We start from the raw sequence: 24,573 nt of genomic DNA, 5'->3' as shown, positions 1-24,573 counted from the left end.
TAAGGATAATCCTAGGATCTACCTAAAAATAGATAAATATTTCACGTGTAGAATAAAACTCCATCTAAGCAAACCACATTCACACCAGCATTCTGAGCTCACCTTTCCAATTTAAACAGTTTCTTGCAAATTCCACAACTGCTAATTGCATTCCCAGGCAAACTCCTAAAAGACAGAACAAAAAAATAAAACAAACAAAAAAACAGTATTTAACAGCACAAAGAGCAGGGCAGATAAAGTACTGTTCCATCTTAATGGGGCTGTTCAGAAACCATAGTACCCTGTGTATACACAGAGACTTACCAGAAAGCTAGAACAAAAATGGCAAACTTCAGACTTGGTGTACTGTGAATACATGTGAAACAATCATGCTATAAACTCTTTCAAAAATCGTTTCTTCCTTTTTCCCCCTCCCATCTTCTTCTCAAATAATTATTGCAAAGAAACAAAAGCTGAAAGCCTGGGTATATCCAAAATCTAATTTTATCTCAGCAAATAGCCACTGTTATTTATAGAATTGTACCAAATCTAGAGTGAGGACCAAAGCTCCAGGGATTTACACACAGAGCATTTAGCTGACAGGCCATATGAAACTTTCAAGAATTGTTGTAATAAGATATCAGACAAATCAACAAAAATTATTTAATACTGCACACGTCCAAAGACGCTCGTTTTCTGCACACTGATTAGCAAGTATGATACTGATTTCACCACACTAAGGTACACAGAATCTCCATGCAAAATGTGAATATAGCAAATAAAGCCTTTGGAATAGGAAAGGTAGGAAAGGCCTTTTTCTTCCTTATACAGCAGCTACAGTACATGACTGTGACCCTAGACATAATTTATAAGGCACATGTTCCAAACAACATACATGTAGAATTCTTTCTTAGTATTCTATTGACAGTATTTTTCTTCTTACTTACTAACAACATAGTAGATGTTTACACACCTGTTCTAGCAGGTTGGGAAGACCACTTTTTTTTTTTTTTAAATATCAAATTAGCTTTCTCTACACCTCCAAAACACAACTACTGACACTAATGACCTTACCGAGGAAAGGTTTTTTCTTTGTTCTTGCCCAGGAGATAGCTTGGAGTTTGCCTTCTGTTCCCCTAATTCCAAACCCTCCCGGGACGAGAATGCCACTGTAACGACAACCATATATAAAGCAGCTAACAAATACAATCAAGCCACCAAAAGAAGTTTTTCTCAGATTGTATGGACTTTTCATTACAAAAGAACAAAAACAGTGCACAAAAGATGTGTCCTACTACCATACAGAATTTAAATGTGGGAATTTGTCTCATCTATCAATCCTAATTCTCACCTGACTCTTTACTACACAGTGAAGTTCTCACTGCTTTCTACAGCTATTAGCAGTGTATTCACTAAGTTTATTCAGCACTGCAGGATCTTAAAATCAAAACTCAATGACTACTAAATAACACTGAAAAAATGAATGCATCTAAACAACAAGTTAAGTGTCCTTACAAATAAAAATTGAAAGCCAAACAACAACTCATAACAAAGAGGTTTTCAGAGTGGCATACGCATTTACTAAGCTTTTCTCTACCCTTCACTGTGATGCATGGCCACAGACTATAGTTACTGACAAACAGACCTTACTTTAAGGAAAATATTTTAACTAGCTATCCAAAACTAACAACTACAATTTGTCTAAAGAGATTAAAACAGAGTTTGAGGATGTAGAGCAATTCCACAATTTGTTGTGTTTCACTATCTTGACACCAGTCATGCAAGGCTGTCCCATTCCATAAGAAACAAAAGTTTGGATACACTGAGAAGTGATTCACTGAAATAGTTTTCATCACACTAAGTAAATACCACATTCAAGGTTCAAAACACTTACTCTGCTTTGCACAGCTTGTGCCATGCCTGATGGTATTTCACTGAGTTCTCTGCTTCTGTAGAACGCTCAAGTTCTGTTGAGTCTATATACTAAGAAAAAGATATTCAATACTATAGTATTTTCTTCCACAGAGAAAGCACATACTTCATAAGCAACTTTTGTATGATGTGACTACTAAGAGCTTCAGGTAAATTTCTCAGTAAAACTACAGCAACTACAGTGAAGATTCGATGTTTGCTCTACTTGCTGCACCCCATGCTCCTTTCTTCACACATCAGCTCCAGAGCTCCTGCTCACCTCCAGTCCTTGTTTTCCTGCCCCTCCAGGTACACAGACTTGCTTGAATGCTCAACAGCCATGTACCCAGCTTTAGTTTCTATGGAAATCTGGGCACCAATCAAGGGCTGGGGCTGACCTTGTACTGACATCCAAATGAGACGTAGCTAGGATGTTTATTTTACTAGCTTTTGTGTGCCACTGTTCATCTAATCTTCAAGACTGGATAAACTTGCATTGTCTAGCCTGTGAGAAAGATCTCGCGTGGGTTGACTTGAAAGCATGAACTGTAGAGAGCAAGCCAGGCTCACTGTGTATGTCCTACCAGAGATCCTGAATTAGAACCAATACTGCCACTAATAAGCATGGCTCCTGAAGCACCACTAGAGTAAATGACTGGAGCAGTTATATACTGCATTAGAGACACAGAATTTCAGAGTTTGATTCATGGTTTTAACAGTCTTTCTGAAAATAGCATAATTAGTAGCATCCTGCTGCAGTGGCCATGCACTGTAAGAACTAGATTATCTGAAATGACAGTATTCATTTGTGTGTGAACAAATTAAACAGATATAAAGATCGCCTACGATTTTCAAGATAGAGTTGCCTCACAGCTAACATTTCTCCTTTTTCCATTCTTTGAAAGGCATCAAAAACACAACAGAAAAATAACTACCTATGGATCTTGCTATTTTACATTGGTACGAGAAGACAAACTGAAAAGATGCTTTATCACACCAGAAAATTGAGGAAAAAAAACTAACTACAGCTAAAGTTAATTGTAGTTTCCCTGCCAAGCATAGAGAAGCAGCACATTCAAGCAGCATCAACATTTTATCATTCACATATCAGATATTAGGTTGCAAGCAGGATCCCATATACAGTATTAAGAAGTTCTTCTGGAACACAGGTTTATATAGAGAACCTTCTGATGAGGAAAAAAAGAAGTTGATGCATGCACATAAATACAGCAGGAATCCTTGTCAGTTAGCACACTTCAACACCAGGCTAGAATGAATTTTAGCAATCAGTCATTCCCATGCTTGTTAATGAAAAAGCTCCACTGAACTCAGCTTTAGATGCAAGTAAGCCTTGTTAACCATGTACCTGCAATTCTAGGCACACTTCACTAATAATAAAAAAAAAGTTTTTTAAATATCATAAATATTTCCAATTATGCACCTGCCAGCATAAAACACTACTTAGAGAGGCAGAATCACATAGCTTAGAGAGACAGAATCACATAGATTGGAAGTGCTTTTGGAAGATTCTAGACAAGATCCCTGTTTAAAGCAGGTCAAATTGGAGCAGGTTGCTCAGGGCATTTCCAGTTAGGATGTAAAATTCTCCAGGGATGGAGACCTCACAACCACTTTGGGCACACTGTTTCAGAGTTCAACTGCTTTCACAATGAATTTTTTTCTTTTCTTTAAGTCAAGTCAATACTTGTCACATTTTCTCAACCTTCTATTGCACACTTCTGGAATGAGCCTGACTCATTTTCTCTTCACTCTCTTGGATACAGACAGCAATAAGATTCCTCCCAAGCTTTCTCTTCTTCAGACTGAAGAAACTTACTCTGCTCTCTTCATAAACGTGCACTTCAGCCCTCTGATCTTTGTGGCCCTACTTCAAACTCAATCATTATGTCAGTACATAGCCTGTACTGGGGAGATGAAAACTGAATACCACCCTACATACACAGTCTTAAAAGTGCTGTACAGAAGGGGAACAGTGACTACCCTCAGCTACCCTCATCATATGATGCCACTTATTACCACAGTATTGCTCAGGATGTTGTAGGCCTTCTTCAAAGCAATGGCACATTGTCGGCTCACGCTCAACTCGTCATCAACTTGGAACTCCAAGTACCTCTCCCCGAGCTACTTTTTAGTCAAGTGTGCTGCATCCTGCACTATTAATCAAGTTACTCAATGTCAGATGCAGGACTAGCATTTTCCCCTGTTCAACATGACAACACAACTTAGCAGAGGATTGTTAGAACTAGGGTAGTATGGTTAGGTTGCATAGCCCGATCATCGAGTCTCAATCTTTAAGGTCTTTTCCAACCTATGATTCTAACATCGGATCCTGTCAGCCCATTCCCATAGCCTGTGAAGGTCCCTCAGAGTAACAGCCACCACACAAAGAGCTCCCCTTAGTTTAGTATCATCCTCAGACTTTCTCGGCTGCACTCCATCTCATCTTTCATATAATTAACAAAGGCATTAAGCAATTTGTTTTTCTCAGTTTCTTCTGTTGGTAAGAAATATCTCTTTCTGTCTCCCTAGGAAATACATTAACACACTTCGTTCTTTGAAGAAGCCCTACAGAAAAATATTTCAACTGCCTACTTTGATTGATCTACCTAATACCTCTTCCTGAATCACACTAAACCAGCATTTTGTTGCTGATACTTTGTGACTATTTATTACTATTGCAAGTTACCAAAGTATCCTCTGCACCCATTCATAAATACCAATATACACTTCCACACTGCTTCTCTGCCCCAGACCTTCCCACACATCAAAGCCCTAGAATAGAAATGGATAGTTAACAGCAGTAACAAAGCTAATAACAGTTTCTGTGTAATTCAACTTTCTATTCTTAATTTAAGAGAACAAATTTAATACTTATACAAGGATCCACACAGCAGATTTTAATAAGAAAATAAATTGCTTTTCAATTTGCCTATTATCTCTTGTCTTTCTTAAGCTAATCTCACTAACAAAATAAGCAGTTGCATAACAAATGAAACCTAACCTTGAAAGTAAATCAAATAATCAGATCCAGTTTGGGGTTATCAATAATCTTTTCAGCTAAGTTTAGTTCCTAATAAAACAATTACATTTCTAAACACTACTTTAAAAAAAATGTTTAGCCAGTCTGTATTTATTCATGATTCATTTTTTAATTTTCATATGAATAAAAGCTGCTTGACATGATGGCAGTTAGTAATGTATATTCAAAATATTCCTGAAAGCAAAATCCAGAGAGATCCTCACCATTAAATCCAGTTTGTGATTAATCGCCAGTGCAGAGTGTTCCAGAGCCTTGAAAACAGATGCATAGCAATCACTTAGTTTTGTGTACTTGCCAACGAGAGCTATGGAACACACCTTCAGCAACCTTTCATATCTGACAAAAACAAGTTTTTGGATTATTACATCCATTTTCACGTTTCATTTTTCTTTAACTTTACAAAGCATCTTTTAAAATCCCTGAAGTGTCAATGTTTCTAAACCCAGAGTTTCCACAGGTGTTGCAGCAGCAACATGCTACTGACCCCAGTGCAGTTTGGTTGTCCCAGGTCAGCTAAAAACCTAACCTGAATTCAAACAGCTCCCAAAAAAGCAGCAGGAGTCAGCATACCTGTCAGCCATTTTCTTCCATTTCATTAAAAGATCACTTGGCTGGTCATCGATGGGTAAATTCAACCTCTGTTTAAAATACTTGATGATGCCTTGCTCCTCCAACAGAATTGGTACTCGGTAAGTGGAAGAAACATCATGGATAAATATCACCTAAAGAAAAAAAAAAAAAGCACAGTAAACATTCTTACCTAAATATTTCTCATAGTAAATACATATTCTATTTTTGCATGCTACGTACATTCTGTATTCTACATACATTCTACTTTTTAAATAAGTTTCTTTTGAGTGAGTAGGGCAGTTGTTGAACTTCAACTCCAACAGGCAGCTAAGTGCCAGACACTCACGCAGAGTGAGTACTCACTCATCCCTGCAGAATGGACAGAGAGAATCAGAAAAATGAAACTGAAAACAACTCCCGAGTTAAGATAAAGACAGTTTAATGAGTATAACAAAATACATGCACAAGCAAATTTTTCCACTATTTCCCATAAGTAGACAGATGTTTACCTATTTCCAGGAAAGCAGGATTTCATCTCACATAACTGTTACCTGAGAAGACAGATGCCAAAACTATGACCTTCCCCCTTTCCATCCCTTAGCTTTAATTACAATCAAAGTATCTCAGAATAGCTTCGACTGGAAGGGACATTAAATATCACCTTGTTTGTTGGAATATGGTGGCATGAGCAGGAACACCTTCCAGAAGACCAGGTTGCCCAAAGACCCATGCAATCTGGCTTTGAACACCTTCAGAGATGGGGCATCCACAGCCTCTCTGGGTAACCTGTTCCAGTGCTTCCTTCTAATAAGCAACCTAAATCTCTCTTATTTTCATTTAAAAACATTCCCCCTTGTCCTATCACCACACTCCCCAATAAAGAGTCCCTCCCCATCTTTTTTTTAAGCCCATTTTAGGTACTGGAAGGCTGTTATAAGACTCTCAAAAGCATTCTTTTCTCCAGGCTGAACAACCCCAACTCTCTCAGCCTGTCGCCATATTCAAGCGGCTGTGACAATCTCTGGACATAAACAAAATCCCTAGCTTTAGGGCTGGCTTTGTTTATCCACTGTTATAAGCATTTTAGATGATTTACAGACAATAACCAACCATACTTACAGCACTGGTTATTGCATGAGACTGCACAGTTTTCATGACAACATATAGCGAATTAACTATATATTCAAAATCTACTCCTTTATTTAACTTTCTTTTTCCCCCCCACAGACTATTCAGTAATTATACCAAATATAACACGCATTAAAATTGTTAAGGACTGTTCAATATATGAAAATTAACATGTAAACTTTTGACATTAAGTGTTGAAGTGTACATATAATAATATAAGAAAAAGTCAGAAAAGCAACTATAATGTAATGAAATAATCTGAAGTGGAAAACTGAAAGGCATGGATGTTCTCGTATGCTTACCCACATATATAACTCATGATAACTGAAGTACTGACCTGCTCAGGCTCCACGTGGCAGAACATGGAGATCTTTTCCTTCACTGCCATTTCTATAGGTTTTGCACTTCTGCAGACAATCTGTCATAGTAGAAGAAAAAAAAATCTTAAATCTTTCTCAGAAAAGAAACAATAGAAGACTCAGTACTGTTTGTGAAGAAGTTCACTTCCTTTGGAAGCACAGCACAAGCAAATACACTTAATCTTTCTGCACACTTTTGGAGTTGTACAGAATATCACAGCTCACAAGCATCTACCAACCAGGTAAAAGTATTCAGTTAACCTGCCCATACTGACCCATTTTTATTAATCTGTCACCTTCTGTATGTATTTTGTTTTCTCCTCGCTTATAACTACTATTTGTAATATTCCTTACATAAAGTGAGGCAGGTCTGTAAGTATAAATAACACAATGAAAAAGAAATATTGTGATCTTACCAGCTAAGTTCATAGGAATAATACTTGGACTATATGTGTGTTTTCTATCATTTCAGTATCTTTTTTTGTAGTTCTTAATTTGTACATAACAGTAAAAAGAAGGCTGAAAAACAGAAAACTCTTAACTTTATGGTTTATTGGTGCTATTATTATGCTGAAACATATCAAACTCTGGGATTTTGGAAAATACTGATTTTTTTTTCCCCAACAAAGAAAATAAATGGGTGTTTTGGTGTTTGTTCGAAGAGATTTTTTATTTTCATTATGTAACATCAGGCAATTAACAAAGTGTACAACTGCTCTCTGAATGTGCCTACTGATAACTTAACCTCCTACCTCGAGTTATTTTGTACTTGGTTATACTTCAAGGATTCAATGATACTGTTAAAAGTTTAATTCCCCATCTTTCTAGTATACACAACTACTTAACCCATTAACCTCTTTTCTTGTTCAGAAACTAGTAGACCTTCTTCAATACCATTGCTGAAATGCAGTCTAGCTACACTGATATTGATGAAGTCTTAAATAATTTCCCTTACCCTTGCAAAACTTCTAGAATCAGGAAAATAAAGGTCAATTTTAAGGGAAAATGTTTGCTTAGTCTTATAAAAATTAAAAAAAAAAAAATGTGTGCAACAATTTGTACATTCTCTTCAGTTAAGCGTAGCTTATATTGAAGAATTTAATTCTGTTTGAAAACTTTATTCATAAATCTTGATAGCACAAGTGCTTGATTAAATCCTCTTGGAAATCTGCCTTCCTTCCTGAGACAGCATTCAAGTCACAGAAATATAATAAAAAATATCAGAAACATCATGAAAACAAAACTGCAACAACAGTGGCTGAGATGCATCTCAAAGCAACATAATACAAACAAGACAACGGGTACAATTCAATCAAATAGGACAGCATGGACAAACATACAATCAGCTTTCAAGACGCAGCAATATAGTCCATGAAAACTGCAGTCACAGTGTGTTCATTAAGCTCTTGGTACTCCCCAAGGAGAACAGAAAGGCTCCTTTATGCAGACAGCTGAGACCAGCACGGCATGCCACCTCAGGGAGGCTGCTGCTACCTGCAGGAACAGGCCTAGCCAAGCTAACACCAGGCAGCCTGGCAATGCAGCTTATGAAGGAAGCCCTCCTGACTGCCACTTTCCAAGTGTCACCAAGAAAAAGAGAGCAGCTATATTCATGTTTTCTTCTGACAGCTTACTGACACAGCCACTAGGCATTGTTCACAGTGTAATCTCTGTGCTTTGGTCCTCAAACACAGCAACAAGGCAAAAAAATGAAACAAACTCTCTGTGCTGCTGGCAGCCCCTGAACTGCTCCAAGCAAGGAGATATGTGGAAGTGACTTGACTAACCTACTTCCCTCTGATTCCACACGCACGTAACAAGCTTTTAAAAATTAATTTGGGAAACAAAAAAAATTTGCAAAAAATAAAAGGAGGCACTGGCAGTTATCATAAAGCCCTACCAAAAAAAAAGAAAAATCACACCCAACTTTCCATATTACAACTATGCATACCTATACAGAGGTATTTTAACTTTAGCCCTCAAAGCTCAGAATGTTGAGCAGTGCTGTAAATACTCAACTCATTCCCTCTGCAAACATACTACAGTTATCCAGTGAAAGGTGTTTGAAGCTACCTAACACAGCCTTCAAACATCTTATTTATAAAAAACAATTGAATGTGTAGTTAAAAACATGTTTGCTGATAAAATGCTAAGTCTTCTCATGCAATAAAACTTAAAAATGTATGTAACTAAATAAGTCCACGCTCTCCCCTATCCAGTATAAATACAGTCTCTGAAAACAGTGTCTACAGTACAAACACAACTACAGCTGATAATGTAAAGATCATCAATGGCCTCATGAATTACTGTTCACATGACAAGTATCAAAATATTTTCATGATGAGAACAGGTTACCTGTTCTGACTGCATAAATACTTCATTTGTCTTCCAACAGTAAGAATGTTGGTTGGCACTTCTCGAAATTTTGAGGGAAAACAAAGTATGTGTGTAACTTTGTAACTTAATGGGAAAACTATGTTATCAACATAAAGTTGCCCTGCATCAGAACTTAATACCAGATACTGACACAGAACTTTTTTTCCCCTCGTAATTAGAAAATTACAAGTGTAAAACAGTGCTGTTATTTAAAAAAAAAAAAAAAAAAGATGAGGCTAGTGTGGGGCAGATTCATTGTTCTCATTCACAGTGCTGTATTAGCAAGTGAATTAATATCTGTGCCAAGCATTACATGGGATCACGCTGAACCCAACACACCATGCTGTTTAATCATTAGCTTGCCTATTTGTCCTGCTTTGGATACTCCAAGCAGCTTTTTGCAAAACAAACCTGTTCAACAAGGGCCAGTCCTGAAGAAAACTTTACATTTTTTACATTTCAAAAAACTAACTGTGAAAAGGGATAGAAAGAAACTTAAACATCTCTTTTTTTTTTTTTTTTCCACTTGATGTGGCAAATTGTTGCCACTAAGGTTTTTCTTTTTCCTTTTTTTTTTTTTTTAAATTGACATCTATTTCCACTACACCTCTGTCACTAATTCATGTGGTTGCACTCTTCCATGGAAAGTAGCATCAAGATGAGGCCCTTAAAATGTCCAGACACTAGAAAAGGACATATGCCAAAATAAACTCTTGCAAAAGTTTATCACAGAAATCACAGAAAGAAATATAATACATAGACATAATTGATTTGCACAACTATCCAGTTTGAACTGGGGCTGTATTGGTGTTTGAAGGCGTACTGCCCTGGTTTCATTGCAAGCAACACCTGTACAAGCAGATTAACATCCCTCAGTGGAAGACAGGAATTGCCACAGGGAGCTATAATTAACTTATGTCCCTTCTCTGCTCCTTAGGTAAAAGTGCCAGTGAGGCAAACACTGGTAAATCTGGGCATTAAGCACATACTCATTACTAGAGAACTTGGGGGAGAGAATGGAAGTTAAGCATTTGTCATCGGCTACCAACTCACATGAGGTGGAACTTGCTGGCTTTGCCTTGTCTATAATATGTGGTACTTGTTCAACAGAAGAAAGTAATTGAGTAACCTTACTTTGAAGATTCACCAATTTCCAAACAGCAACATTTCTAAAAGCTGGACTTCACAGGTAGGATTGCTTTCCCTTTATTTTTTACACAAGATTAATTTGTGAAAGAATGGTAGAAGGTTGAAGTATTCTAGGTCTTTCCATAAAGTGAACTGATACATCTGAACTTCAGATTATTTTTAAACAATGCAGAACGGTTTTGCTGCAAAGATCCCTTTGGACAAAGAACACAGCTAGAAGCCCCCATATTTGCTAAAAGTTACTGGATTGTGTTATCTTAGAGCAAATCTGAGCAATTTAATTTAGTGAAGTAGTACAGTAAATATGTTGTTTTTCTTCTAAAATTCTTGCATCTCATAGGAGACTAAGGCCCATTTTTTGACCACTTGTTACGTACAGATACCTCTAGGATGATGTGTAAACATAGATTTGTATTTATTGACTTCTGAACTCACCAAATCTGGAGACAAGCCTAAGCCTCTCAGTGCTCGAACACTGTTCTGTGTTGGTTTTGTCTTCTGTTCACCGGTGGCATTAGGCTAGAAGGACATATTTTGAAAGCTCAAATAGTATTTAAAATATATTAACACAGAAGCTGTCAGGTAAAAGAAAATTCATTGCACATAATAATCCTTGCAGGAAATAAGTATATTGAAACAGAGCTATGACAAGTCAGAAACAGAAACTGCACCACAGTTATTATACACATCAAAAATTCTGGGAAGAAACACATGACCAGGTCAGGTTTACCTTGTCTTGTTCTTTCAAAGGAAAAGTTTCAACATAATTGACTTGGGTAAGAAAAGAATCTTTCTTGGGTTTTGCTAATAAATGGAAAACATCCAACAGCATAAAGCCTTAAGTCCTCAGAAACAATCAGACGTAGGAAATAGTACACAGAATTAAACTTCCTGAGTATTAGCTGCAGTGGTTAGTATCTCTTTAACTATACAAAGCACAATCACATCAATACTATCAACATTCATTACCAAGAATTCCCCAGTGAAATTGCTGAAGAAAACCTCCTGAAGTAAAATTTAGTCTGAATGTAAAATACTTTCAGCTCTGTACTACAAGTTGTAATGGTCCTGACTGGAGTATCACCACATACCAAGAAGTTGGTGCTCCACACAGTAGTTAACCTGAGTGGATTCAGGACTGTTCTATACAGCACATCCAGCCTGGCCTTGAGGCTGTTCCATTCCACACAAATCTCCTGGGCACAGGATATACTTAGCCACAGCATAAACTCAGCCAGCTCATGGCACCAGTGGAGCCTGCAGGCAGCTATCACATGGTACTAGGGATAGCATCACTGCACAGTCTTCCCTGTATCTAGGAACGCAGCAACAAGTTTGATAAGAACATAATTTCAGCTTAACAGCAGAAACAACAATTGTTTTCTTTTAAGAAAATCACATAATAGGTCAAATGACTAAAAAGGATCAGCCCAGTATGGTTTAGTGCTACATCACCTGGGGTTTCCATCACCTTACAACTTTAGTTCTAACAAACAGAATCCGAAATAATATCCTACAGAGGCTGGGTGCCTTTCTTAACAGGATCATAACGTACAAGTACTTTCCAGAGCAACACACAACCATATTTAGGCTTCTAGACTAATCAGCATCGATAAAGTTTTTGTTGATAACTTAATTGCTTTATTGATGTGAGAATGTGTTTCAATGTTCTAGCAAGGATTTTATTTATCCCAACGAGGCTGGCCTTCTCTGAAGAAAAAGCCACCTTTTGGCCTTTATCACTCAACCTTTAATCCTTTCCAAAAACTCTTCCTAATCAGAGAAATAAAAAAATACAAAGCTCTATCCAGAGTAAAGATTACATATTAATTAAAAACATTTTAAAAATTTACCTGTGGTACTAGACTAACGTGGATATTACAGAAGTTCTCTCTTTTTGCTTTGAACTGGAATTGTCTAAATGCTTCCACAAATGGCATTCCTTCAATGTCTCCAATAGTTCCACCGAGCTGAAAAAGAAAGCTTGAATGGGTCAGTGCCAGAAGTAAAATAAATGAAAATACTTTTTGAAGAGTTTCTCTCTTGGATATTTAACAAGTTATCTGAATTTTATTATTAAAAAAATACAAAGGCAAATGAAATTTGCAGGCATACTCTGCAAAGAATTCGCATATATTCTGTATGTTTTCTTTCCAATGAAAACCACGTAACAGTTTTCCAGTTCCATTATACTCACTTTACATCAAGCATGTTTGGGAGATAGGGAGATATGTAGTCCTACAGAATAATACATGCTTTTACTATTTCCAAAGTGGTGATCAATAGTTAATAAATAGCTAAGTTGACAGTATCTGTTTAGACAAATCACATTTTCCTGACCCCCAGATCAATAAGGAATCACAAACAATAAGATACCAATATCTACCAGTAATTAGATTAGAACAATTTGATTGTTCAATTAGAACAGCTTTCCAACACTGAAAAATCCTACATGGACAATGAAAATTATATTTTAAATTGAAAACAGTTCAAATACTTACTACCAAGCCACAGTCCAACACTAATTCCATGATAAACCTAATTCAAAGACATGAGTCTTTTAAAGATGCAAAGAGTTGTAGTAAATACCCAGTGAAGCAGTTTAGCACAGAAGTCCTGTGAAGTAGTTTTATTTCAGAATGATCCTTCTGTGCCACCATGTGGCTTTCTACAGAGTTGCATATTTGTGTTCACATGCTACCAGAAAACCTTTCTACATTTGTTCTTGATACACATATTCATCCTAGTGCTTTCAGACTTTTGCAATAGGCAAAAAAAACAAAAAAACTTTATGCTTACAGTCTTAAAGAAAAATATCTTCATGAGGCTGACACTATAGTGCAAAAACCTTTACATGGAGGAAACAAAACTACGTTCAAAGTTTGACCATTCAAAGATCGTCACTTATCAACATTCTTGTGCAAATTCTGCATTTAATGGTTTTATGCTTGCATTAAATGTTTTATTCACTGTGCACATCATTAAAAAATATAGCTACATAAATGAGTGTATTTTGATTAAGAAAAATTGTTCTGTATAAGAAACGCTGAGCAACTCAGTATCTTGGGTCATAAAGTTTATCACACTGCTGATTATCGTGGTGGCTTCTGGCATTAAATCCACAACATTTTCTTCTGTCAGATTATCAGGTATAATTATTTTCTGTATTTTCAACCCTACCAGTAATACCTAGCAATTACTGACCGCACTTCTCCAGGTTGTCATCATGCACTATTAAGCGTAAGTGAAACTCATTGGATCCATCATGCAGAACATCATGGTTAAGTGATTAACAAAGTTGCTCACAGAGATCTTCAAAACGAAACTAGAAAGTAGGAAACTACTTGACATAATGATGAAATATATTCCTGCAAATATGACCACGAGCAGCAAGATGGAGCATTTGAAGCCACGTAGCTACAATTGTATAAGTTCTCCTACTGACCATACGGCATTTCAGATATTACCTAAGTTTCCTCAATACCATTTATAGGATATAGCTTCAGTCAAACATCTGCGTCTCTGAATAGATACTCCACATTATAAAATTAAGGTAGCCATTTATTGTCAACTAGTAAACTCTTAAGCAGCTCAGTTCCAGCAGGATTTAGTCAGGATAACAAAACCTGTGGAGATACAGCCACGCCTATCACCCTCAAAACAAATCATCGAGAATACAAAATGTGTATTTGTATTACTGCTCTCTGTAAAGCTTCAGCTTGTACTTTTTTTTTTTTTAAAGCAGTAAATAGGAAAGAGAGAACAAACTAGCTCTTTGTGTTCACCTAAGAGGTTTTATACTTGCCTCAATTACACAGATTTGCGGCTCTTTTTTGTCATCATCCACAGGAACTTTTGCCTGATTCATTACCCATTCCTGAACCGCATCAGTGATGTGTGGAACAACTACAAGACAAAGCAGGAGTAGTAAGCAAGCACATCCAACTTTAGACTCACAAACTTTTTTTTTTTGTGCAGAAAAAAATGGGGAAAAAAGGAGCAGAAAGTCAAATGGAATCAACAAGCATTTTCTTTAATATATTCCTCCTTTCCTTGAACCCAGAAGTCCTACATTACACCAATACGTCTGTATTTCCTAGATTGGAGAAAGGAATAAGCTGATGTAGCAAGAAGCAGCTTGTTCTAGCCACTCTTTTAGGAAGACTGGATGGACTAGCATGCCACAGAACTGAAAATATCACCTTGAACAGTCTTTCCCAGGTAATCACCATGCCTTTCTTTATTGATAACATGCTGGTATATCTTTCCAGTGGTGATATTGTTATCTTTATAGAGATTAATGTCCAAGAATCTCTCATAATTTCCCAAATCTAAGTCAACTTCCCCACCATCATTCAGTACAAAAACTTCTCCTGGAAAAAAAAAAAAAAAGAAAGTGAAAATATTAAAAATAACATAAGGAAAACTTGGGAAGAAAACCATAATAGACAGCAAAGTAATAAAATAGCTAAAATCTGCTAAGCACACAACACAATCAAGAGAACTACAAACTTGTCTTCAAACCAAACCATTTTTTTTTTTAATAGACATATTGAAATGATACATAGATAAAACATGCTGCAACTTGATTTGTGTTGTCATTGTGTGACTTCATATTAAGCCATCATTTTTACACAAATGTCTATCAGACGAATATTTTTGAACGCAGATTTAAATAATATGGTTAAAATATTAAGAGACTTAAAAACCATTCAACAGGTATTTCAATAGCCCGATACAATCCTCAATCAGGAGAAAGTAACTTCCAGGAATCATAAATTTTTAATAATAAATTTTACTGAATAAGGCTTGAACCAGAATGAGTATAGATGAGCATAAAATGCTTCTTCAAACGTGTTCATTATTTATTATTAAGTTGATTGATCTCATGTATTTGGTTCACTACGCATACTGCAATAGTTATTTCCAACCCTGAAAAAAATGTAACGAAAGTATTCTTCAGAGCTTATATTTTCGTTAAGTCTCTGAAGAGTCTTTAACTTCTGAATCCAATTTCTGAAGAAATCGTAACTGCTAGATCCTGAGGTAAAGGTAAGAAAGCTCGGCACAAGAGACAAAAAGAAGGAATTCCCTTGAAGACATGATGTAGACTATGAAAATATACATCCCATCTAGATACAACATTTGAGTGAACAGTTTAACAAAAACAAATGAACACCCTCAACAAAAAAAAAAATATCCTCAAAATCTGAAGTCATTACAGGAGTCCTACGATCAAAAGTAAAGGCAAAACATCCTCGGAAAACTGCCTCAGTAGCACTCTGAAAGTGCAGGAGTATTGCATTAGATCAATTTGGCTTTGAGTGAGGTTTGGTGCACTGCTTTCAGTTCACTTCCAAAAATGTTTATCTAGACTAAAATTAAGCAGGCAAAACTTGACAACTGAAACAAATCAGAAATCTGTCTTGTCTGAAGGCACTTGGGAACTTTGAAAACCACTGTTTTCAACAGACATACTAATACTAAGCACCACAGATGAATGTTCAGCATTATAAATGCCTATCAGACTGCTATGCAGCTCATCAATGCAGTCAGTACAAGCCAACCAAACTAACATACTTTTAAATAATAACACTAGTCAGTTTTCTAAGTTCCACTGATGGTTTTGACTTGACCATCAACTAAAATAAGAGCTTAAACTAACTCTCATGAAGACACTCACACTAAAAACACTGATACCCAGGTAGCAGCATTCACAGCTAACTGCCCAGCAATATAGCTTCAAATAAGTTCTGCTGTACTATTCCAATTTTTATTTTTTTGTTGTTGAACAGAAGACAGCATAGACTGAACAAGGCCCACAGCTAGAATTTTTCTCAACAAAGCAGAATTTCATAGAAAGTAAGCCTCTACTAACAGAGGTTTCTCCCAACAGCTCCTCTCTTTACTTAGAGCAGACAACACCCTTGAAAATACGAAGGGAACAAGACTGCATTGCCAAATAGATGATAAAATGACTAATAACCACTATACTATTGCTTTTTTGTTTGGTTGGTTGTTTTTAAAACATGTGATTAAATATGCAAATATTTACTACAAAACGGAACAGCGCTGTTCTTCATACCATGTTCATATGGTGAAAATGTTCCAGCATCTATGTTTATGTAAGGATCAATTTTGATTGCAGTGACACGCAGACCACATGATTTCAGAATGGTGCCAATGCTGCTTGCAATGATCCCTTTGCCAATGCCTGAGATGACTCCACCAGTTACAAGGATGTACTTCATTGGAAAAATCAGATCAAGCACACAGATTTTGAGCTGGAAATCTAAGACGACAAAGAGATACATTTGATTAATGCAAATTCATCCCAGGGAATAACATAGTCTTTCTATGCAAAGAATCAAAATGACCTTCAGGAACAGACAACAAAATCACCACTTTAGAATCCCTCCCACCTTATATGTTGCTATTTAAGCTTGATGTCTAAATCCTCCCCACAATCGGTGAGAAAACAGAGATAGTAATTAGATGCATTGCCCTGTAGAGAAACCAAAGCAGGTATAATTCATCTGACTTCTCTAACATGACAGGAACAGCCAACCACCTTTTAGAACCACAAGTTAAGCAAGACTAATCTCACCCTAGATTCTTCCTAAATTAAAGAAATTAATTGTTTCATTTGTGTTTTGAGAAGTTAGCTCTAAGACTGTTCCTTGCTACATTAGCCAGAACAATCACATTCTCTCTTCAGTAGATCTACCTTCAAAACCTTCAGCCTATAGGTACCAGTATCTTTGTATCACCCACTACATTTTTCAGAAGATTTCTCCTCCCTAGTTCACAGCATATCACGTATTTCAAAGGTCTTACCGTATCCTACACATCAATGGAATATAAGAGCAAAAAAGAAAAACGGAACCAAAACATCTACGTTTACATGACAGCATATTAACCATGAGCCTCAAAGTTTTTCTTCACATATCCACCCATTCTCCAACAAATTACAGAGAAAATAAAATCTAAAAAGAAAAATCTAGCTTCCCTAGATCATGAGATAGAGTAAAAGTTGATGCTGTACTAGAAGAAAGCCATGTTATGCCAGTTTTAAGTTTCAGATTTAGAGAACCATTCAAAGTTATGACACACAAAGTCAGAACTGCAACCTTGGATAGCACAGAGCTGTGTCATATGGCCTTCAATATGGTCAACTTCCCCATGTCTTAGCTTCCTAGACTACAAAGAGAAATAAATGACCCTTTAAAAGGGGTAACTGTAATTATGAGTAGTGGTAAAAACTACTATCTGAACAAAAAGCATGACAGCGTAACTAGCAGGTTGATGGAAGTGATTCTCTTCCTCTACTCTGGCCTCACAAGACTCCACTTGGAGTACTGAGTTCAGCTCTGGGGCCTTTACAAAGAGGTATATTTCTTAGAAGAACAGGTCCAAAGAGGTATCAGAGGACTGGAGCTTTCTCTTTAAGAAGAAAGGCTGAGAAAGTTGAAATTGTCCGGCCTGAAGAAGGCTTCAGAAAGACCTGATACTAGCCTTCCAGGACCTAAATGGGCATAAAGGAAAGATGAAGAGGGATTCTTCATCAGGAACCGTAGTGGCAGATGGTTTTAAATGGAAGAGGAGACATTTAGGTGGAAATTCTTTACTCAGAGTGTGATAAGGACCGGCACAGGCTGCCCAGAAAAACTGTGGGTGCCCCATCCCTGGAAGTGTCGAAGGTCAGGCTGGATGAGGCTTTGGGCAACCTGACCTAGTGGAAGGTCCCCCTCCCCGTGGCAGGGGGTTGAAACTAGATGATCTTTAAGGTCCCTTCCACCCCAAACCATTCTACGATTCTGCAATTGCTCGTGTATGTTATGTTGCCAAAGCTTTGATAAAAGGATGCAACACCATGTTTCACAAGGCTATGCCATAATTCTCACATACAGAACAATGGCTATTCATATACAGAAACTGTCTAAAAAAAAAGTCTGTTTACAAAAAGCCTAGATAATTAAAAAAAAAGAATCCACTACAAACTAACAGATTCAAATACCATACCAGGGCAATCATATGATTTTGAATGGGAAAAAAAGCATCTAAGATACACACCTATGCCATCTTGCACTATTTAGTCGTATTTCCTTGGCTTAGTTATTCCTTTCATCTTGTAGCACTCAATTGTTTGAGAAAGTGCCAGTGAATTTTTTGACCTTACAACCGCCAGAAAAGTACCAACAATATTTATTTAAATAAAAATAACTAACTTTATTTCTTCACTTCAGCTTTCATGTATGAACTGATACCTCCAAACATTTAAGTCACAGCTCATTATATACACTGTGTGTGAAAATCAATAGTATAAGTCTCCAGCCCATCTGAAATAAGTGAACGAAGAATGGAACTCACCTGTAACTGCATTTAGATTACATTCAGGCAGATCTGGGGGCTAACCCTTGAGGTAATTCTAAAACAATGATAGCACAGCATGCCACAAAGCAAAAGGCTTGGGGTCAAGAATAGCTTTTCCTTACCTAAATATGCATTTTGTTCAAAACAACAGGCAATAGCATGTGATGTGAGTTGGCACAGTTCTTTAAACACTGGTAGCAAGCAGTAGGGAGTGAATAACTGCTCTTCTGATGTTATTAGTTAACATAAATAAGGCCTAGAGCTTCAGTTAGCAGAGGTCAAGATGGTAACAATGCTTATTATCAATGCTTTTACAATGAATAGCAGGAAGTTAACAGAGTATTACTTCTTTACCAGCATGCACAAAAGGGAGACAAATACGAAGTATTTAATCCAGAAGAAAAGAACCCTTGGAATTTACTGTGAGCTGGTAACAGCTAGGCATGCAGCAAACACTAGTGGAAGTAAAAGAAAAAAGAAAACAAGAAGGAAGCTTCTTTCCATTCCCCTTCACAACTTGCAAACACGCTAATGACAGAACTTCAGAGTAACGGAAAGCAAGAAACAAGATGATGAATGAAGAAATGGAAGATCTTCAACACGTGTCACTTCAAGACTCACAGACCCCACTGCTTCCCTGACAGAAATCAGAACGAGAGCTGCTATCTTCAGAAGCACAGATTTCCCCATTTCCCTACAGCTGTGGAAGCCCACTGCTTGCTCACAGCAGAAACAACACACAACAGGTGGGTTGGGAAACCACAGGAGCTGCTGGAAATGGCAGCCGGCTCCTTTTCTCTCCCTAAGCACTAAAATCACGAAGTTCCCCCTTCTTCTCCAGAGCTCCACAAGCTGAGGCGCGCCCTGCAGACAGCTTTAACTTTCGTGTTTGTAACGCACGGCTCCGCTTATAGAAACTACCGTAAGCATCGAAGCACCACGATACTCCCCAAAAAAGACTTTCTCCCCGTACCAGAAGCTGCGAGCACCCTACGCGGGACGGGGGCGGATCCGCGACGCACCGGAGAACTTCGCACAACCCCAAAGGAAGAAACGGCCCCTCCTCCGGAGCCGAGGGACGCGGAGCGGGCGGCGGGGCGTTACCTTCCGCGCGGGAAAGGGAACGGGCGTACGCGCAGGTACCCGCGCGCGCACAGCGCTCTTCCCACCTCGCGGCCCCGCCTGGCCACGCCCCTTTCTCAGACAGAGCCCCTCCCCCCTGCGGCCGGAAGTGACGTATGCGGAAGGAGCGGGCCGTTCGGGAGTCCGTGCGGAGAGTCGGGTCTGTCAGCCGGAGCGCCCGTTAACAGCCGCCTGCGCTGCCGCCCCTGCGTCATGTTGCGCGGTTTAGGCAGCTGGCTGGGGCTGGAGCGGGTAGGTGAGGAGAAACTGCTGGCGGCTGAGGAGGGGAGCAGCCCCGCGGAGGAGGTGGAGGAGCCGGGCGCGGAGCCGGCCGCGCAGAGCCAGGAGCGGGTGGAGCCGCAGGAGGATACGGACGCGCTCCTTAGCCAGGCCAAGGGATTCGGCAGTGAGTGTCCTGTCCTGTCCTGCCTCGGTCAGGCCTGGGGATGTTCCACGCACGGCGAGCTGCGGGGGGCTTCGTGCCAGGGGAAGCTTGAAGTGGAAGAACAGCTTTCCTTCTTGCCTGACGTGTTCTGGGAGCGCAGCGATGTGTGTCTGCTTAGAAATAGTAATAATGTAGCCTTAAAGCAGTGAATCTCTCGTGGTATAGCAAGAGTAAGGCCGACTAGCTATAGGAGTGAAGGCTGATCTGTTCGGTGCATGGTTAGATGTAAATCGCCTGGCGCTGCTCGTTGGCACTGAGCTTTAACTGAACTAAACAGTTGCATGTAAGTTTTAGGTTAATTGCTGTTCTCAGCTCTGCACGCTTAAAGAGCTGTCTTCTTTGTCTTTTCTACACCCCCAGCATAGCTTACTTAGTGATGTAAAGTAAAAGCAAGGTGACCAGAATATTTAAAAAGTAAGCAAATAGTGAAACAAGCCCTAAAACATATTTTTCCAGATGTAAATGATAATTTGGGTCAGCTTAGCTAATGTAGGAAATTATCTCAGTTACTTTCACATATCTTTTTTTATTCTGTGTTTTCTCATATCATTGTTTTGCATCTCTACTGAATCGCATTTGTTAATGGCTTTATATGCCAAGTGCATCACTTGGGTTCTCACAAGATGGAATTTTCTATACATCTTGTCCAGTCTTCCATAGTTCTCAAACAGTCCTATGTAACTGATAAAGGCAGAAGTTTGAAATTAAGCTACTCCTCCAATATCATCTCCACTATTTGGTCGGTTGGTTTGTTTGTTTCTCAGAGATTCTTTTTAATTAACAATTACTGGTAATGAGATAGAGTTGCTGTCTGTTCTGTGCCCTGTTAAATGATGCTTCCTCACTAGGTATCAAAAGCCATTGTATAAAATGCATTGGATATTCAAAATATGAACCAAACAAATGGCTTCAGGTGTTCCTTTTGGTTATCTCTTACTAAATGAACAGCATTTCTTTACCTGTTCTATTGTCAGTATGAGAAAAGCAATGCATACGTACAAATCACATGCTTTGTGAAGTGGTGTGGATGTTTCTTTGATGCTTTATAGGAATGCAGTGTCTGATTATTTTGTTGAACTCATCTGTAGAGAGGTAGGGTTGTAGTTGGCTGTAGGTAGGAACTGTGCATTACTAGTGTAAATTCTTAGGTAAAGTGCTATGATGTATAGCTCTGTACTGAAGGCGTTCCCTGAAATTCTGGCTCAGTGTCTTCTGAGACATCAGTCTGAGGTGTTTCTGAGGTGTACACATCTTCACCTTTCTGAAATGCAGCAAATTGTATGGATTGGTCAGGTGTCTGACTGTTCTTGTAAGTAGGTCCTAATCTACTCCAGTTGTCCAGGAGGATACTTTGAAGCTTCAGAAGAAAAAATGGAGGATGTTAGTGACAAAAATATTTGTCTTGTAATTTGCTGTAGTAGTAAGAATTTGGTACAGTGATATGTGGACTCATCCTCTGTGACATCAAAGAGGATTGGGATGGGAAGGGTTTTTTTGCGTGGATTTGGAGGCTGCTCTTGTAACGGATGACTCTAAAGGTCTAACAGCCAAAGTAGCTGTGAGTGAGACTTTCCTAGCACATAACAAATTCTGCTGGTAAAACTGGAGCCTTACATACATTCTTTTTGCTTGTTATTGTATCATTAAAAGGTTTAGAAAAGTTTGTTGATATGAATCAGTGATAGAAATATCGTTGGACTGATTTTCTTACATAGGCTTCTAAGATGAAGGTTTCTTGGTCAACTGGATGTGGAAGCTTTGTTTTTCCACTGCTAATACTATTCTTCTGAGGCTAAGTTTCTTCTCTTATTGAGGTTTTTTAAGTACCTTAGCATAAGAATGTTCAATTTGTCCTTAATGGAAAGAAAAAGTGTTTTGCCCTTTAGGCTGGTGTCAGGACTTGCCTGAACTACTTTGCTCAGTTGTACCGAAGTGTTGCTGGGCAGCAAATGCTTCAAACTTTTGCACCTAAAGCACTTAAATATTAGAATCATAGAACGAATCACGTAATAATAGAATGGTTTGGGTTGGAAGAGACCTTTAAGATAATGTAGTTCCAACCCCTGCTGTAGGCATGGACACCTCCCTCTAGACCAGGTTGCTCAAAGCCCCATCCAACCTGGCCTTGAATGCTGCCAGAGAGGCGGGATTAGAAAGATTCCAGGGATACATAAGAGAACCAATGAAAGCTTGTGGGGAGAAGAGAGTCTAGTAGCCTGTTGTTTTCTCTGTTGTTGTAAAGTGTGGTGCTATATTTCTCTATGCAAGAGGTAGAGAATAGACTTTTTTTCTAAAATGCAATAGAAAGCATGTGATGGATGTAAAGCCTGATAAACAGATAAGAAAGATGCCAGCAAGTGCTAGGAGAAAGTTTAGCTTTAGTTGCCACAAATCTGCAATAGAAATAAGTTACGAATTAAAAAAAAAAAAGGACTTGCTGAAGGACTTGGCTACACATTTGCGTTTTTCAGTGTTGATTTGGTGATAACGTTAAGAATGAATACATGGGTCAAAGAACAAGTCAGCTTTCCAGAAGGTGGCATGAATGTTGCAAAGTGCCTCATTCTACCAGTGGTGAACAGCAATGTGTTAGAACAATTCAAATACTTCTAACATCTTGAAGTTGTTGTTGTTGTTGTTGTTATTATTATTATTATTTACATTTCTAAGCTATAAGGAACTCGAATTTTTGTGCAGTTTAGATCTACCATTACTTCTTCACTTCTAACCCTAGAATTTTTATTATTTACTCTGGCACTTATACTGTAACAGTGATGTTACAGGAATAATACATCTGATTATAGTGTTTCTTTCTGACATCATGTAATGATCTGAGAAGTAAACAATGTGAGTGTTAAGATCCTCTGTCATTAAAGTGGTATTTAATATTTCTAAAGATTCGTGGCAGAGGTCTTGCTGCTTACCTTCTCACATTTTTCTAACTCCTTTAATTAAGAACTTTACAGTACAAGGTAACTGCCTGTGCTATTTAGCCCTGAACCTGTTCAGAGGAATAAACTGTCACGTTGTTTGTAATGGAGCTCTAAAGAAGACACAAAGTAGAGAAGGGCAACCTTCTATCTTAAGAATTTTCAAGGAATCTGAAGTGTTCCTTTCCAGAACTTTCATGCATTTGTTGTCTCACTTCATGAGACAGTATTGTGCACGCTGATTTTCTACAAAATAGAACTGTTTTAATACTGTTGCTATGGTTACTTTATTACTTAAAGTCTCAGAAATAAGTGAAATTCTGAAAGATGCATTGCTTCAGAAAACTTAAAGGAAAGCAGTGTATTGAGCTACTATGAATGTTTGATTTAGCAATCAATGTTCAAGTATGATCTGAAATGATCTGATTTACAGAAAACTTTGATCCAGCTTGCAGTTTGGTTATCATTAAAGAGTATGTGAACCAGAAAAGGATAAATGGGATGTTAGCAGTTCTTTGTAGGTTAGAAGCTGGGTTCAATCATTCAGAAGGAAGACTTCAAGTAGGTATCCAAATCTTTAAAGAGAAAGGAAAATCTAGTACCAGTCTTGGATGAAGGGAGGTCTTATTTCAGCTGTTTTTCTTCTCGTCTATTTGAAGGCTACCTCTTCAATTTCGCCACTGCTGCTACAAAAAAGATATCTGAATCTGTTGCCGAAACAGCACAGACCATTAAGAAGTCTGTAGAAGAAGGGAAAATCGACAGTATCATTGATAAGGTATTTTATTTCTCAATTCTTGACCTGAAATATCTGCTTGCTTACTGTTGTGTAATCTGGCATGTAATAGAATTTCTTTAAGCTGGCTTTAGGAATTGTGTGTTTCGATAGCACATATCTCCTGCCATGATAAATGACATGACCAAAATGTTCATTGAGGGTAAAAGTGCAGTGGTTAACTGTGCTTTACTCAGTGCTGCACAAGTGCTCATTTCCTTCAGGATGTAGATGTACTGGAGAAAGACAATAAGAAATGGCATCTGGATGAGGTTCTAAAAGATATGGTTTAGTAGTTTGTCGTAGTAATGGTGATAGGAGAACGGTTGGACTAGATGATCCTGTAGTCCTTTCCAACCTCGTGATTCTATGTGAAAACCAAATATATATATATA

The 24,573-nt window shown here is 38.0% G+C and overlaps 2 protein-coding genes across 4 annotated transcripts in view; one reads left to right on the top strand and one right to left on the bottom strand.

Annotated features, from left to right (window-relative positions):
* CTPS2 (CTP synthase 2) overlaps positions 1-20,093 on the bottom strand; it is a 59,601-nt gene extending 39,508 nt beyond the window's left edge. Inside the window, exons 1-12 of one of the 3 annotated variants that reach the window (XM_019621693.1) lie at positions 20,011-20,093; positions 16,619-16,825; positions 14,736-14,906; positions 14,339-14,439; positions 12,387-12,503; positions 10,969-11,052; positions 6,987-7,067; positions 5,522-5,673; positions 5,155-5,287; positions 1,874-1,962; positions 1,054-1,148; positions 103-165 (exon numbers count right to left, since the gene is read on the bottom strand). In XM_019621693.1, coding sequence (XP_019477238.1) covers positions 103-165; positions 1,054-1,148; positions 1,874-1,962; positions 5,155-5,287; positions 5,522-5,673; positions 6,987-7,067; positions 10,969-11,052; positions 12,387-12,503; positions 14,339-14,439; positions 14,736-14,906; positions 16,619-16,784 — 1,252 coding nt within the window. In that variant the 5' untranslated portion in view covers positions 16,785-16,825; positions 20,011-20,093. Of the gene's footprint in view, positions 1-102; positions 166-1,053; positions 1,149-1,873; positions 1,963-5,154; positions 5,288-5,521; positions 5,674-6,986; positions 7,068-10,968; positions 11,053-12,386; positions 12,504-14,338; positions 14,440-14,735; positions 14,907-16,618; positions 16,826-19,879 lie in introns of all 3 variants that reach the window. The other 2 variants (XM_019621691.2, XM_010725429.3) reach the window with 2 other exon arrangements.
* LOC104915244 lies at positions 19,190-24,277 on the top strand. The gene is made up of 3 exons (XM_010726037.1): positions 19,190-19,370; positions 19,748-20,434; positions 24,063-24,277. Exons 1-3 carry the CDS (start codon positions 19,190-19,192, stop codon positions 24,260-24,262), a joined length of 1,068 nt encoding a protein of 355 aa, XP_010724339.1. The 3' UTR covers positions 24,263-24,277.
* Positions 24,278-24,573: the final 296 nt, after the last annotated feature.

The sequence above is a fragment of the Meleagris gallopavo genome, chromosome 1, assembly GCF_000146605.3.
Source record: "Meleagris gallopavo isolate NT-WF06-2002-E0010 breed Aviagen turkey brand Nicholas breeding stock chromosome 1, Turkey_5.1, whole genome shotgun sequence".
In the NCBI taxonomy this organism is placed as follows: domain Eukaryota; kingdom Metazoa; phylum Chordata; class Aves; order Galliformes; family Phasianidae; genus Meleagris; species Meleagris gallopavo.
The sequence above is the reverse complement of the archived record's forward strand: the minus strand, read 5'-3'. Positions and strand labels throughout refer to the sequence as shown.

What these genes read in the sequence shown, in the direction of transcription:
- LOC104915244 (XM_010726037.1), top strand. Translation starts at nt 19,190, where the DNA reads ATGGTAACAATGCTTATTATCAATGCTTTTACAATGAATAGCAGGAAG. An exon ending in TGCAGCAAACACTAGTGGAA is followed by an intron (nt 19,371 to 19,747) that starts GTAAAAGAAAAA and finishes CTTCTTCTCCAG; the next exon opens with AGCTCCACAAGCTGAGGCGC. An exon ending in CCAGGCCAAGGGATTCGGCA is followed by an intron (nt 20,435 to 24,062) that starts GTGAGTGTCCTG and finishes GTCTATTTGAAG; the next exon opens with GCTACCTCTTCAATTTCGCC.